This window comes from Phyllostomus hastatus, unplaced genomic scaffold, assembly GCF_019186645.2.
Source record: "Phyllostomus hastatus isolate PE091 unplaced genomic scaffold, TTU_PhHast_1.1 phas_scaffold_385, whole genome shotgun sequence".
Classification (NCBI taxonomy): Eukaryota; Metazoa; Chordata; class Mammalia; order Chiroptera; family Phyllostomidae; genus Phyllostomus; species Phyllostomus hastatus.
Genome location: NW_025334026.1, coordinates 1,415,096 through 1,431,478, shown reverse-complemented (window position 1 = coordinate 1,431,478; position 16,383 = coordinate 1,415,096). Strand labels below are relative to the sequence as shown.

Here is a 16,383-nt window from a genome sequence, read left to right as displayed (position 1 = left end):
AGGCATTTGACTTCAATTTAAATGACTTTTTACTCTTTTCTCCAACAATGAGTTCATAGTTTCATAAACAATTTGTTGCCAAGAGATTTAAAAAAAGCTTTATATCCTTAAAATAAAAGGCTTATAATGTGGAAAACACATTCTGAATTCCCACCTGGAAATCTGGGAGCTAGTGCCTATCTCTATGTCTACCTCTTTGACATCAGAAGCTAAGGAAATTATAGATCAGAAAGGACTCCCTCTCTCTCCATCCTCTCCCTGCCCCTGCTCCTTCAACTCCCTAGACACCAAACCACCACAGCCTGGCCAGGGCATGCCAAGGCACTGTGGCCTGGCCAGGGCACATGTTCAACAGTTTTTAAGAGCAAAGCCTCAATTTCTTTGAGTAATATGTGACATTGCTTGAAAATTAAGTAAAAGCTTTTAAAGGGACCAAGTACAACTTTTGAAAGAGTGCCTTTTGATGAAGCTGCTTCATGGTAGCCAGGACTGAGCTGGTGCTCACTAACACTCATGGAGTGAGAGAAGTGAAGTGCAGGACTTCAACAGGCAACAATAGGGCATCAGTACAAAACCCTCCACTGAAGGATGACTCACAGATAAGGCAGCCAGTCTTAAATTACATGGTAAGAAACAGAGTACCAAGGCACCGCTGCTATACCAGGTAGCTTAATTACCTCTGCTCGAATCCATTTAAGCACCATCTCAACTTTGTCCTGAAAAGACTCCTTCCTAGCTTTGCTGCAGAACATTTAGGCTGAGTCTTAGGAAAGGGAACTAGGCTGCCATGAGAAACCATTGGGCACACTGTAGGTTCCAGGTACCCATTTGGAGGGAGTCACTCCATAAATACTGCTACTCAGAAATGTATTTTATAGGGTTAAAGCAAAAGCAAGTCTGGTGGTGCTTCTATTTTCCCCAGGCTTAATTTTCTTACTGTACCCAATCAAAGTTCTATACAGACAGAATACAGATTTCTCAAAAGGTAGTGGTGTGGTCCATAGGTGAAAGTCTGGAGCCCCATCTAGATCCACTGAAGGAAGCCCTAAGAATAGGAATTGTCTTCTGCTCTGAGAAAAGGTGTATTTAATATGTTCCCCAGGCAATTCCTCTGCACACTAAACTTTAGTGTCCTCTGCACACTAGCCAAGAACTATGTAAGTTCCCTGGCTAGTGTGGCCCAGTGGATTGAGTGCTGGCCTGCAAATCAAGGGGTCACTGGTTTGATTCCCAGTTGGTGCACATGCCTGGGTTGTGGGCTGGATCCCTGATGGGGGGTATATAAGAGGCAACCACACATTGATGTTTCCCTCCCTCTCTCCTTCCCTTCCCCACTCTAAAAAATAAATAAATTTTTTTTTAAAAAAAAGAACTATATAAGCAAAGAACCAGAGATTTAGAGAAAATGACCCAAGTTCATTTCCCCTCCAGATACACGCGCAAGCCTCACAAGCTCTCCTGGGCCTCTAATAACAAGCTTTTTTTAAATGGAGGAAAAGGACATACTCATCACAGAGTTACTGAATCAAATGAGAATAGACTTGAACTTGCTTGGAAAGGGTAGGGGCTAGACAAATACTATCCATTTGAAACATGTAAATAATAGAATGAATGACTACAAAAGCCAGTTGCTAGGGAAACAAAGATGAGGAGGGAAAAGTTGGAAGACCAACATATACATAACTCCACATAATGAAATTAATTTGGGGCCATAATTGTAATATCTGTATGAAAAGGGTGATGACCCCACAGAAGAAACCATAATTAATCATTAACTCTGCAATGATAACCCCCAGACTTGTAACAGATATAGACCAATCATGAATGAAGTGAGACATGTTACTTTGTAAAAATCATCAATATGTTGAATCTGATCAAACTGAGACAATAAGAAATATAAAAGCATCAAAGAAAATTCAAGTCTTTATGACAATACTATGCAAGCCATATACAGATTCCAATCATGCACCCCTCTATCACAAGAAAAATAACTAGCATGTACTGAGCACCTAGAATATGCCAGATGCCATATTGGAAGCTTTGCATTGTTTTGGCAAATCCCTACAATGACCTCATGACATTGATGTGATATTTATGCTCACAGATGACAAAATAACTCCAAAAAGGCAAGTTACAGTGGGCAAGCTTAAATGCAAATCCAGGTGTGGCTGACTCCCAAGGCCTGTGAGCACAGACTGCCCACCCCTTTGTTAAAATGCCCACACATCCAGGAGTTCATTTCTGTTTAAGAAAATCTTACAATGGTCAGTTGGCTGAAGGCTGCAAGATACTGCAGCCAAAGTTAAATATGCTTTCCACAGGCTGACCTGGGAAACATTTCAATAGATTCATGATAGTCAAACTTCAGCCAGACTGCAGAGAGAGGAAGTACAGATCACCATCAGATTTTGTGAGATCTTTTCAAGTGATTGTTTTTCTATCTACTTGTATTTCTGATTAATAATACTAGTAACAGCTAAAATTTACTCAGTACTTACTCTATGGCTGGCATTACACTGTCTACATGGATTGTGTTATGAGGTAGGCACTGTCAACAAACCCTGTCAACAAACCCTGTTCTACAGATGAAAAAAGGAGGTACAGAGAGACAAAGAAACTTCACCAGAGCTGGAGCTAGAACCTGGTCATCCTAAGCCCAGAGCTTGGATTCTCCACCACTTCTGCATTCTGATGCTTTCACCCCTGGCCTAATGTAACTTACTCATGCTGCAAGGTGTCTCAACACTCTAGACATGAAATCCCTTAAGTATACAAACTGATATGACTGTTGCTACTAATCTAGCAAGTAAGCTTTACAATATTAGTTTAGCTAGAATACACAGCAGGATTTTCCATCTAATTAATTTTCCAGAATCCTGCTTTTCTAATTCATCTGCATATGCACTTGTCACATGTTGAGTGTCTACTATGTGCCAGGCACAGGGGTGATAAAGACGCAAAGAATTGGCCCCTTCCCCACCCGGGCTTGTCTCCCCCTCACCTTCAGCTGTTTGACCTTCTCTTTTCAGCATCTGGACAGCTCCTACATATTTCTTCAGCTGGACTTTGAGCACCTCATTTTCCCTGCAGGTACAAGAATGTTAAAAAATTATTTTTTTTAATTGGCAATTTAGACCAAAGGTGGAGGGAGGGGGGTCTGTGCAAAGAAAAACACACAATGTTCGTCTTATAAATAATAATACATTCTCTGGGAGAGTTCCGGCCAAGATAGAGGCATATGTAGAAACCCTTCACTTCCTCTCACAACCAAAAGGAGGACAACAACCAATCTAAAATCAATAAACAACCAGAAGCACCAGAAAACCAAACTGCATGGAACTCGGATAACCAAGTAATTAAAGAAAAAGTCAAGAGAACAACCAGTGTGCCAAGACAAAGAAATACGGCCCAAATGAAAGAACACAGCAAAACCTCAGACCTAGGCAATGAAGACATTGCCAACCTAACTGATGGAGAATTTAAAGCCCTGGCATTCAAAATGCTCACAGAGCTGATTGAGCTTGGTTGAAAAATTAAACAACAAATGAAAGATACCCAAAATGAAATAAAGCAAAATATTCAGGGAACCAACAGTGACAAGAAGGAAACCAGGATTCAAAGCAATGATTTGGAACAAAAGGAAGAAATAAACATCCAACTGGATCAGAACAAAGAAACAAGGATCCAAAAAAATGGAGAGAGGCTGAGGAATCTCTGGGACAACATGAAACATTCCAATATCCGAATTATAGGGGTGCCAGAAAGAGAAGAGCAACAGCAAGAAATTGAAAACTTATTTGAACAAATAATGATGGAACACTTCCCCAATCTGGCAAAGGAAATAGACTTCCATGAAGTCCAGGAAACCCAGAGAGTCCAAAAGGAGTTGAACCCAAAGAGGAACACACCAAGGCACATCATCATTATGTTACCCAAGAGTAAATATAAAGAGAGAATCCTAAGAGCAGCAAGAGATAAGGAGACAGATACTTACAAAGGAGTTCCCATAAGGCTGTCAGCTAATTTCTCAAAAGAAACCTCACAGCAAGAAGGGGCTGGAAAGAAGTATTCCAAGTCATGAAAGGCAAGGACCTACACCCAAGATTGCTCTATCCAGCAAAGCTTTCATTTAGAATGAAAGGGCAGATAAAGTGCCTCCCAGATAAGGTCAAGTTAAAAGAGTTCATCATCACCAAGCCCTTACTATATGAAACGTTAAAGGGACTTATCTAAGAAAAAAGAAGATAAAAAATATGAACAGTAAAATGACAACAAACTCATAACTATCAACAAATGAACCTAAAAGAAAAGAAAAACAATGAAAACAAAAACTAAGCAAACAGCCAGAACAGGAACAGAATCAGAGAAATGGACATCACACAGAGGGAGTTCAGTGGGGAGCGGGGAGGGAGGAATGCGGGGGGGAGGTACAGGGAAGAAGAGGCATAATTAATAGGCATAAAATAGACAGGGAAAGACAAAAAATGGTATAGGAAACAGATGTCTCAAAGAACTTATATGTACAACCCATGGACATGAACTAAGGGAGGGGAATACTGGAAGGTTGGGGGGCAGGGTGAAGGGGGGATAAAGGAAGAAAATTGGGAAAACTGTAAGACTGAAACCGTGTAAGACTGAACCGTGAAACATGGCACTCAGGCTGCAACAAGACCCCACACCACTGAATTTGCTCCCTAGGTGCACTGGTGAAGGAAAAGAACATGAAGATCGAGGGAAGAAAACTACCATTTGTTGAGTACCTACAATATAGCTCAGACTTTACATATGTGACCTCAATGAATCAAGCATGCATTCATTCATTTATTCATTCTTCATTCAGTAGAAAAATGTTTAGTGAGTGCCTCTGATGTGCCAGGCCCAATGACACTATAGTAGTCTCCCTGTTGTGTAGGAGAGCAATGGGGCATGGGTTAGGTCTCCAACCACAGTACAGGTGAGACACGCTGCCAAGACCCAAACGCAGGTCTCTTGGCCTCCAAGGCTCAGAAGAGCGTTTCTCTGTCTCCTCTAGGATTTGGACTGGATTTGTCACCAGATACCCCAGAGAAAAGTGTCTCTTCCACATTACTGCTTCTGCTCCTCCCCACAACATGCTTAGGCCTGAGTGCCTGTGAACCTCCTAGAATATTTACACACAATGAAAAGGGCTTTAAGATTGGGTATATTTTATTTTTATAAAAATAAATTTAAAAGTAAGAATGCTCACTTCAAAATGCTCAATTAGAACACATTTAGGAAGGAATGTAAAAATCAGTTGAAAACCCAGCACTTTGAAATAAACCCAACATTTTTATAACTATTCTTTCATACCCCTCACTAGGCACACACACATTCCTAAATGTAATTTTTTGTAGGTGACACATCTTTCACACTCCTTTAATTTTTGTTTGAAGTGTTTTTTCCTTTGTTTACCATCTACTTCCCCCTTCCCCCTGGTAATCAGTGGTAAAAACCTGGTATACTCATGCTATGCCTTCCACCATGCTCACATAGCCACTACAAACCCAATATGCTCAAGCAGATTTACTTTATAAAACCATTCATATTATAAATTTTTCTGCAACTGGGTTTGTCTCATTGAACAACTCACTACCAGAAACTTCTAACTTGGTCTATTTTTGGATGAAATGCCATTCCTTGATATGGATACACCACAATTTCCTCAGTGGAAAAACCTGAGACTGCCCACCACTGGCTCTGTCGCCTGTTTTCAATGCACTGGACTACATCTCAGCCCACAAAGACAACACTTTGCTAGTATTTTGCTTTTGTGAACTGTATTTTGGCAGAAAAATTATCTTCATCAACTTCAACTGCAGACACCACCAAACACTTAGGCATCGCCTGAGAACTCTACATTCATCTCAGAAACTTTAGAGAGAGTAAAGCACAGAGGAGTCCCTTAATTATCTCCCTCCTACTAGACAGCCTGTCATGGATATTTCTATAAGTATCTGCATTTTGTCTGTGATATGAATAGCAGACATCTGAAGTTAAACAACTAACAAGTCCTGAAAAGGTTTGTAGGAGAAAACACATTCTGCAACATACAGGGATATACAGCTTGTTTTCCTGGGTTCCCTCAGCCAGAGTCTTTTCACTTGTCCCAGCCTAGTCTAAACTCCACATGTGAATTCAAGTCACATATGATGTGGAAACTAGGGAAAAAAGGAAATTTATATGCACTTCTACGTGCCATAATTTTAACAATGGTTTATGGCAGAACATCCCCCAAGAGGCAGACTAGGCAAGTTCATTCTGGCCGGCTGACAGCTGAGTCACGTCAACATTTGGCTGCTCTGTCTCACTGGCTCACACCACACATGCCGACCCTCGTCTTCCTGATTTATCTTCGACTCTACAGCCAGCAATGAAACGTTTCAAGTGGCTGCTTTTCTTCTGGCTTGGATCAATCTTTTAATAGTGTCTTAAGACTCTCTCCAAATATCAGACCTAACATATGAAAGCTAAGATTTTTTATACAAAGGCTTCTCAAAATGATAAGAAGCCACGAAGAATGTATCAAACCATTGTCCTGGCTGGTGTACCTCAGTGAATTGGGCATGGGCCTGCAAACCAAAGGGTCACTGGATCGACTTCCAGTCAGGGTATATGCCTGGGTTGCAGGCCAGGTCCCCAGTTGGGGGGCACACAAGAGGCCACCACATATTGATGTTTCTCTCCCTTTTTTTCTCATTCTCTTCCCCTCTCTCTAAAAATAAATAAATAAAATCTTTTTTTTTTTTCGTTTATTTAATAAAAAAAGAAGAATATATCAAACCACTGGGTCGGACACCTTTGGGAGTGATAAATTCATTCCAGCCAACTTTATACCAGTGAAATTGTTTTCATTTTGTGGGTAATGAACACATTCAGGTCACTGGGACTGCTTCTGAATAAAACTCAAACACCTAGCCACTCCAAAGAGGCAAATAGCTCCTGACCACCCCCATTCCTGACAGAATGAAGCCCATTTTTTTCATGTTGAAGTAACTGTAGATTCACATGAAGCTGCAAAGATAATGCAAAGAGGTTGGTCACATATACCCTTGGCCCAGTCTCCCCAGTGATTACATCTTACATAGCCACTGTGCAATAGCGAGACCAGGGCCCTGACAGGCTCACTGCGTGTGTGGGTGGTTCCATCGAACCCATTATTTTAGCTTTGGTTCACGACAGTCCTCTGCCACAGCATGTCTCTTAAGATGGAACACAGACTTAAATGACCACAACAGGCCAGGTCAGTGAGTACAATAAGTACAAAAGGGAATGGGGGTGGGGAGCTTTGGCAAATTACATATTTTTTACCCATTGAAAGGTATTTTTAAAAACTTATAATGTTAGTGACCCAAAAAAATAATTCCTAGGCTCCAGACAACTAATCTGCAAACAGCTTACAGGACTTTAATTTATAAACAGAAGAATCATATAAATGCATTATTCTTATTACACACATCTCTGTTACGATCATCAAATAAAAATGCCTTTTTACTTGACACTTCATGAGACAATGGGATGATTCAATTAATTAAGCACATCCTAACTGGGAAAGGCCTCAGAATTGCAATAATCGCTAAGGCCCATCCCAGCAGGGCCCTTCAACCCAGCATAAGTCACTCTCCAGGAGCCTGTCAATCTAAACAGGTAAGAGGCAAGGTGAGCAGCGAAGACCAAACCGGACCAGGGCTCTGGTGCATAAGCACCCACCTCAGTCCCAGGCAGTCTGTCTTCAGAGTCTGAGCTCTTATTCTCTTCACTCTATACCCCACCATACACATGTGTGTTTGTTTACATGCACATGCACATGTATGAGACAACGAGATTGACAGCCCAGAAGGCTATATACACAGGGCTTTTATTTTTAACTTCGTTGGTAGATGATGAAGCTGCTATGAGGCCAGCTGTCCCTTTGTCTTCTCCTCTCCTCTGCCCCGTCTACACTGGTGGCATGTGACTAAGTGAGCCTCTGAGGATGGACCTCCAAACAGAGGCACAGAGGGTTGGCACCATCCTAGAGCAACTTTCCTTCTCCATGTCATAGGATTTTACTCCACTCTGGCTCTAGGTTGAACCTGGCTCAGCTGAAGATCACCCTATGCCACCTGGCTCTTTTTGCAACAAAGAAGTAATTTCATTAAGTCTCCATCTGAAAGACCATCCAGAAAAGTTGGGGGTGCTGTTACGGTAAAGGAACCGCCAGTGCTCAGACTTTCCATGAAATGGGCTGCTTGGGAATCCCAGGGCTCAACCAGTTTCTCCACCTCCGTTCCCAGTGTAGTCGCTGGAGCTCCAGGAACAGCCGGTGTACTTTTCCCCCTGCACGACCTATCTGAAATGGCTGGGCTCTCCCCCAGGATTCAGTCTTTCAGCTGCAACTCACACATCTGCCTCAAAGGAGGAGGAAGGTAGAGTTGGGGACCCCCTCAGCAGTTACTCAGTAATGGTGACAATGTCAGTCCACAGTTCAAGAAGGAGCAGGAGCAGGGGTCCGCTCAGGTGGACGCTGTCTTCTGTAACCCAAGAAACGGCAGTGGGAGTCTAACCTCACGAAGACAGACTTGCAGAAACCCCCCCCCTCTGCTGCCTCTCTACTTCTCCAATTCTTTCTACTCTGAAAAGTGGCGGGATCCAACTTCCCCACAGTTCAACGAACAGGGGGTTGGGGAGACCACAGGGAATGACCTGAAACAGAATCTCCCACATGTGATACATTCCCAAATTCACTTGAGGGAGTACATCAAACCGTTTTATGTTAGGATTTCTTCTAGTATGTTTTTTAAAAATTGATTTTTCCACTTACTGCAGTGATATAAAGAATACTTTGGGAAAAAATTTAAATGTTTTCAAAAGTGAATAGCTTGAAAGAAAATGTTAAGGAAAGAATAATGTGGGTGATATACACCCCTCCCATCACCTCCCCAGGGCTTCTCAATACCTTCAAAATATTTATGCACATTGACCACCTATTAACCCCTCAAACTCCACAACTTGCGAAAGGCAGCTTTTTCAGATGGGGTACATGGAAAAAAATTAGTGAAATAGAAACAAGTCTCTGTTGGAAAAGTACTGCCCATGTGGACTGTAGCAGAGGTGGACATTTCAGATGTTTCCACCTTCCATCCTCCATGCTAGCTAAGAACTGAGAAACTGCTCAGTGCCCAGGCCTCCTACAGGTAAATACTCTACCTCATTCAGAAGAGCCCCACAGTTAGTAGAGAATTGACTTTTCTATCCATATCACATGAGTATTTGCCTCTGAGTGAAGCACTTGATCTTCAAAGTGTTGCAGAGATGCTCTTGTTTAATCTGCATAGCAACTCTAGGAAAAATGATCATCCTCATTTTTTTTACACTCATTTTGCAGATGAAGAAACTGAGGCTCAGAGACATTAGTGGCCTATCAAAAAATTTACACCACTAATACAAAGCAGGACCACAATTCATACTGAAGCATCTCCAAGTCCATGTCTTCCTCTCCGTCACACACTTGGTCTCACTGAATCAACACCTCATACAGTTGGTTTTACTGTGCCCACTTTGCAGATGGGAAAGCTGAGGGCCAGAAAGTCAAATGACACATACACTCAAACCTGAGATTTGAGTGTATTCACATTGCTTCATATAAATTTAGGGAATTAGGTGAAATGGACAAAATAGAAAATGTAAAGGCTTGAAAGGTTCCAGTAGAAAAACAAGGGCTGATAAGCATAGATCTGCAAAATCTCATGGTTGGTTCTCTTCTATGAATGTGAACAAGATTCTGACTGGCAAGCTTTCTTCAAAGGTTAAGGAGTTTGCCTAGGGTTACCCTCAAGTCTCTGCTAGCAATCATCAGACATCTCATAAACATAAGTGGCTGGTCACACGTGAGCTTTGGGAAATATGAATCAGCAGTCTGAAGAACTGTATACTTTTTGACTAAACAATTTCACCTCTAGGAAATTATGGTGAGGAAATAAGGAGTAGAAGTCTCAAACATATATATAAGGATGTTGTGAATAATATATCAGAAAGAAGCTGGTTACAAAATAAATATAGGGAGGAGTGGGTAGACAAATTATAGTGTATTCACCTATGAAAGAACACTACAGAGCTGTCAAAATCATGAAGACTATGTATGTTTATTAGCATTGTGTCATTATTTATAATATAGCATTCTGTGATTGCAGCAGTGAACAAAGTATATTTAGTATAACTCCTTACATATATTAATTAATATATATTTGCATTGGAATTATATATACCACAATGTTAATAGTATTCATTTCTGATGATAGAATTAGGAGAAAAATTATTTAAATTTTCAGTCAACACACTTTACTAATGTACAAAAAAGATATTTAGAGTAGGTTAGAGCTACAAAAAAAAACAACCTACATCAACACCATTCTTAGGGGTGAGAGACTTAACAGTTTCCTATAAGACTGAGGAAAAAGTCAAGAAAGTCTTTTCTCCACTTCTTTTCAGAACAGAGTACTAGAGGCTCTAACCAGTGAAATAAGGCCCAAAAACGATGAATATAGAGAAAAACTAAAACTGTCCCTATTGGCAGGTGACATGATGTTCGACATAAAAAAATTCCAAGACTCTACAAAAAGCTCCAAGAATCAATAAGTGAGTTTTCCAGGTCAACTACAAAAACTCACTGTATTTCGGCCCTGGCCAGGTAGCTCAGTTGGTTAGAGCATTGTACTGATATGCCAAGGCTACGGGTTCAATCTCCAGTCAGGGCACACACAAGAAGCAACCAATGAGTGCATGAGTGGGCTGAACAACAAATCCATGTTTCTCTCTCCCCCTCCACTCCTTACAGCATCACCAGAGACCCTGTCATGCAGACACCTGGGCAGCCTGTGGAGAGGCCCATGCTGTGAGGACCAACATCTGCCAGCAGCCGTGTGTGAGCTTAGAAGTAGGCTCCCCAGGCTTGGAAGAGCTTGGAAATCACCACAGCTCCACCCAGCACCCTGACCACAACCTCATGAGAGACCATGAGCCAGAGGCATCCAGCTAAGCTATGTCTGGATTCTTGACCCACAGAAACTATGAGATAATAAATGTGTTGTTTTAATCTGCTAAATTTGGGGGCTAATTTGTTACATAGCTGATAACTAATACAGCTTTACATATATTTCATTTAATCCTCGCAACATTTCTATGAGGTACTTGGGCATAGGAACAGAGAGGTAAGAACAACAGAGAGAACAAATAAACTAGAGAGCCAAAGGAAAAATCTAACAATCTGAGTAATATCAACCTAGCCAAATGTGTGCAAGGTGGACGTCTCTCTCTGCATCTGTTTACTCACCTAAATAACAGGAGTACTGAGGACCCCACCAGATTGTTGCAGAAAGTACGGAATTTATTCAACAAATATTTCCTGAGACTGACTATATCAGGTATTGTGTAGGTAACAGAAATGGAGGGGATAACAAAAAAGACTAGGTCTCTACCCCCATGGAAGTAGCTCATATTGTCCAGTAAGGAGATTTTATAAGTTGAAGGAAAAACACCCTGAGTGGCACCTGCAGCCACAGCAGAGAGACCAGGTAGAAATTGCAGTGTTAGTAGCTCCCTCCCCTGCTGGGGTGAGTGGGGGTCCTGGTCCCACATAGGGACCCCCCAACCTTAATCAAGAGTGACTTGGAAGGATATATGGAGTCTGGGAGACCCAAGCTATACCTGCACAGCAAGTAGCATGTCCATAGCAGCATAGCCAACCGGGAGAGTGCCAGAGAGGGACTCCATCGCTTAAAGTGATCAGGGACTGCAACTGGGTCAGTGAGAGGCACAGGCAGGCTGCAGGCAGCCATGATCAAGAGACTTTTTGCTTTTTGGGGAGGTGGCATGGACAGAGAAGTGGACAGTGACTCCATACTACAGTATGGATACCACAGAGTGACGTTTCAAAAGAATAGCTGATGAGTGGCTGGGCAGGGACCCCACACACAGCTGATCTGCCAGCAAAGAGACCAGACTAAAAGTGTAGTTTGTTCCCACTGAATCCAGCTGGGCAGGGAGTTCAGAAAGTGGCACAACGAAGGGATTGCTGGGCCCCTACCCAGTGTGGCTAGCAAGCTGGGGGCTACAAAGAACAGAGTGTTCAGGCCTGTGTCTCCTATGAGGGCAGTGGGCTGGTAGTTAAAAGGGCAAGAGTTGAACACCTGAGATTCTTTGCAGCCAGGTGGTTCCCTTCTTCCCATAGAGTAAAAACCTCTGGAAAGGGAAGAAAGTACCCAGCAGACCCTCCTGCAGGAATGCAAGCACCACGTCCAATGGGGAAGCTCTGCAGAACAGTCTGGCCAGGCTCAAGAACCCCCTGCTGGGTGCACAGCCACAGGGGAAAGAGAGGGAAGACACCAAGGTGCAGGGACCTTCCTACACTTTTCGACATGTTGGTTCCTCAGACCCTATTTCACTGAAACCAGCTGGGCTGAGAGTACAGAAACTAGCACAATAAGGGGAATCCCGGGCCCCGAGCAGCCTTGGCTCTCACACAGAGCTGCCATCAGCAAGCGCCTGGCAGGAAAGAGCTCACCCTCTTACACAAGTTGGCTCTCACATGAAATAGCTAATTCATCAGAAACTATACTTGATTAGACCAAGACATGTGGTGCAGGGGCAGGGGAACACTCCCACAATCTTCCCTGAAGATGAACAGTACCTCCCAGGAGAGATCCAGGGATCCCACACTCCCAATTGTACCAGAAGGCTCCTCTAGAGGCAGGTTAGGTGGTAACTGCAGTGTCGCTGGATGTTAGATGACCCAACCCTGGACTTTATACTGATAAAAAGCCAACAAGGCAGAGTAGCAAGGACCAGCCTAGATGCAGCCAAACCTAAAGGAGACTGCCACAAACTGTGGACCACTGGTGTCCTCAAACAGGCCTAGAGCTAGATGGGGACACCATCTGACATTACCAGAGTCAGACCCAGAAGGAGAAGACAAACAGCAAACACTGAATTCTACCTTGTTCTCTTTCAGTATTTGCGTTATTTTTTTTCTCTCACATAGCTTTTAAACATTCTTCTTTTTCTTCAATTTTATTCCTATATTTTACTTTTACTTCAAATCTCATATTTTACTCTTCCCTTGCTTTATTCCATTTTGCCTTCTTTCTTCCCTTTCTTATTCTTATTTCAAATTTAATTTCTCCCTTTCTACACCGTGTTTCTATTCCTTACTCTTACTATTCCTCTGCCCTCTGTCCTCTAAGTAATCTTTCTTTCCTTTAGTCATCTCACATACCTTTCTTATAATATTCTCATTCTCTTTCCACATTTATTAATCTTTGCTCATTTGTTATTGATATTGTGGCTGTTGTTTGTTTTCCTTCAATTTTATTCCTATGTGTTCACTATTTTTTTTATTTTCAAATCTCACAGTGTACTTCTCCTCTGTCTTACTCCACTTTGTCTTCCTCTTGCCCTTTCTTCTTTTCACTTGAAATTTTATTTTTTTCCCTTGCTTACCATGGTATCTATTCCTTACTCTTATTATTTCTCCTCCCTCTGCCCTCTCAAAATGATTTTTCATTTCTGTAGATATTGCATATTCTTTTTTCTCTTTCTTATAATATTCTCATTCCCTTTCCATCTTTATTAATCTTTGCTCATTTGTTGTTGATATTGTTGTTGTGGTTGGGGGTAGTTTTGCTGGTGTGGGTTTTGCTTTTTGGATTGTTCTGTCTTGTTCTGCCAGCACCTGTGCAACAGCATATAAAATGCGGCAGTGGGGGCTATGACTCAGCCAGCCAGCCAGAGGGGAGAACCCACCAATAAACAATCATCACAATGGAGTCATCATAGTGGATTTTAACAACTCCCTGTCAACAAATGATAGATCTTTCAAACAAAGATATTATAGTATTGAATGACACTCTAGATAAAATGGACTTAATTGATATTTACCAAACAAATTCAAGAAAGTGGAAATCATATCAAGGATTTTCTTGGATCACAATGGTTTTAAACTAGAAACCAACCTCAAGGGAAAAATTCAAAAACATTCAAATACATGGAGTCTGACTAACATGTTATTAAATAATGAATGGGTTAAAACAAGATCAAGGAAGAAATCAAAAAGTATCTAGAAGCAAATGAAAATGAACACACAACCACCCAAAACCAATGTGACACAATGAAGGCAGTCCTGAGACGGAAGTTTATAGCAAAATAGGCCTACCTAAAGAAGGTAAAAAATTCTCAAATAAACAACCTAACCCTACAATTAAAATAACTAGAAGGACAGCAACAAAGACCAAAGCAGAAGAAAGGAAATAAGATCAGAGAAGAACTAATTGACATAGAGACCAAAGAAACAATACAAGGAAGCAATAAACCAAGGAGCTACTTCTTTGAAAATATAAGCAAAATTGGCAGACCTTTAACCAGACCCATCAAGAAAAAAAAAGAAAGGACTCAAAAAATAAAATCAGAAACAAAAGAGGAGAATTAACAACTGATAACACAGAAGTACAAAGGATTGTAAGAAATTACTATAAACAATTATATGCCAAGAAATTAGACAACCTGGGTGAAATGGATAAATTTCTACAAACACACAATTTCCCAAAACTGAACCAAGAAGAAGCAGAAAGCCTAAACAGACTGTTAAAAACTAACAAAATTGAAGGAGTAATCAAAAAAATCCCAGCACACAAAAGTCCTGGACCAAATGGCTTCATAGGTGAATTTTATCAAACATTCAAAGAAGAGCTAACCCCTATCCTTCTCAGACTATTCCAAAAAATTCAAGAAGAGAGAAGCCTCTCAAACTCTTTTCATGAGGCCAGTATTATCCTAATTCGAAAACTTGGTGAAGACACAATGAAGAAAGAAAATTACAGGGCAATATCTCTGATGAACACAGATGCTAAAATCCTCAACAAAATATTGGCAATCCAGATCCAGCAATACATTAAAAAGACCATATACTACAATCACGTAGGATTCCTCCCAGAAATGCAAGGATGATATAATAATCACAAATCAATAAATGTAATGTGTCACATAAACAAAATGAAGAACAAAAGCACATGATATCAATAGATGTGGAAAAAGCATTTGATAAGGCACAGCACCCATTTATGATAAAAAAACACTTAGCAAAGTGGGAATAGAGGGAGTACAGCTCAACATAATAAAGGCTATATATGACAAAAAAGCTACTGCCAGTATCATACTCAAAGGGGAAAAAAATTAAATGCATATCTCTCAAGATCAGGAACAAGACAAGGCTGTCTACTTTCACCACTCTTATTCAACATATTACAGGAAATTATAGCCATAGCAATTAAACAATGAAAAGAAACAAAAGGCATCCAAATTGTAAAAGAAGAAGTAAAACTCATTATTCACAGATGACATGATAGTGTACATAGAAAACCAAATAGTCTCCACCAAAGATTACTCAACCTAATAAGTAAATTTGGCAGAGTAGCAGAATACAAAGTCAATATTCAGAGATTGATGGCATTTTTGTACACCAACAATGAATTATCAGAAAGAGAAACTAAGAAAAATACCATTAACTATAGAAACAAGAAAAATATAGGACCTAGGAATAAATTTAACCAAGGATGTAATAGACCTGTACTCAAAAACTATAGAACACTGAAGAAAGAAATTGAGGGAGATATATATAAATGGAAGCATATACTGTGTTTATGGATTGGAAGAATTTACATCATTAAAATGTCTATACTACCCAAAGCAATCTAGAGATTCAATGAAATTCCTATTAAAATACCAATGGCATATTTTGCAGATCTAGAAAGAGTACTTCAAAAATTTATATGGAACCAAAAAAGACCCTGAATTGCCTCATCAATTCTGAGGAAAAGAACAAAGTAGGAGGAATCACAATACCTGGTATCAAACTCTACTACAAGGCCACTGTAATCAAAACAGTCTGGTACCAGCATAAGAACAGACACATACACCAATGGAATGAAATAGAGAGCCCAGAAATAGACTTATGTCTCTATGGTCAATTAATATTTGACAAAGGGGCACAAGCATACAATGGAGTAAAAACAGTCTCTTCAATAAACGCTGTTGGGAGAACTGAACTGGTACATGCAAAAAAATTAAAGTAGACCACACTGCACACCAGAGTAGACTCAAAATGGATGATAAGAGACTTAATATAAGTCATGATACCATAAAAGTCCTAGAAGAAAACACAGACAGTAAAATTTCAGATAGCCTATGTAGCAATATTTTTGCTGATACATCCCCCTGGGGCAAGAGAAATAAAGGAAAAATTTTTTAAATGAACTACATCAAATTAAAAAGCTTCTGCATGGCTAAAGAAAGGGAAAAAATGAAAAGGGAACTGACTGTATGTAAGAACATATT

The 16,383-nt window shown here is 40.7% G+C and overlaps 1 protein-coding gene across 2 annotated transcripts in view; it reads right to left on the bottom strand.

The window, feature by feature from the left end:
• SNX29 (sorting nexin 29) overlaps window positions 1-16,383 on the bottom strand; it is a 564,444-nt gene that overhangs the window by 333,161 nt on the left and 214,900 nt on the right. For both annotated transcript variants that reach the window (XR_006783480.1, XM_045819397.1), the window contains exon 14: window positions 3,002-3,084. Coding sequence is in view for 1 of the 2 variants with exons in the window: in XM_045819397.1 (XP_045675353.1) it covers window positions 3,002-3,084 (83 nt within the window). In the remaining variant the exon portion in view is untranslated. The remainder of the gene's footprint in view (window positions 1-3,001; window positions 3,085-16,383) is intronic.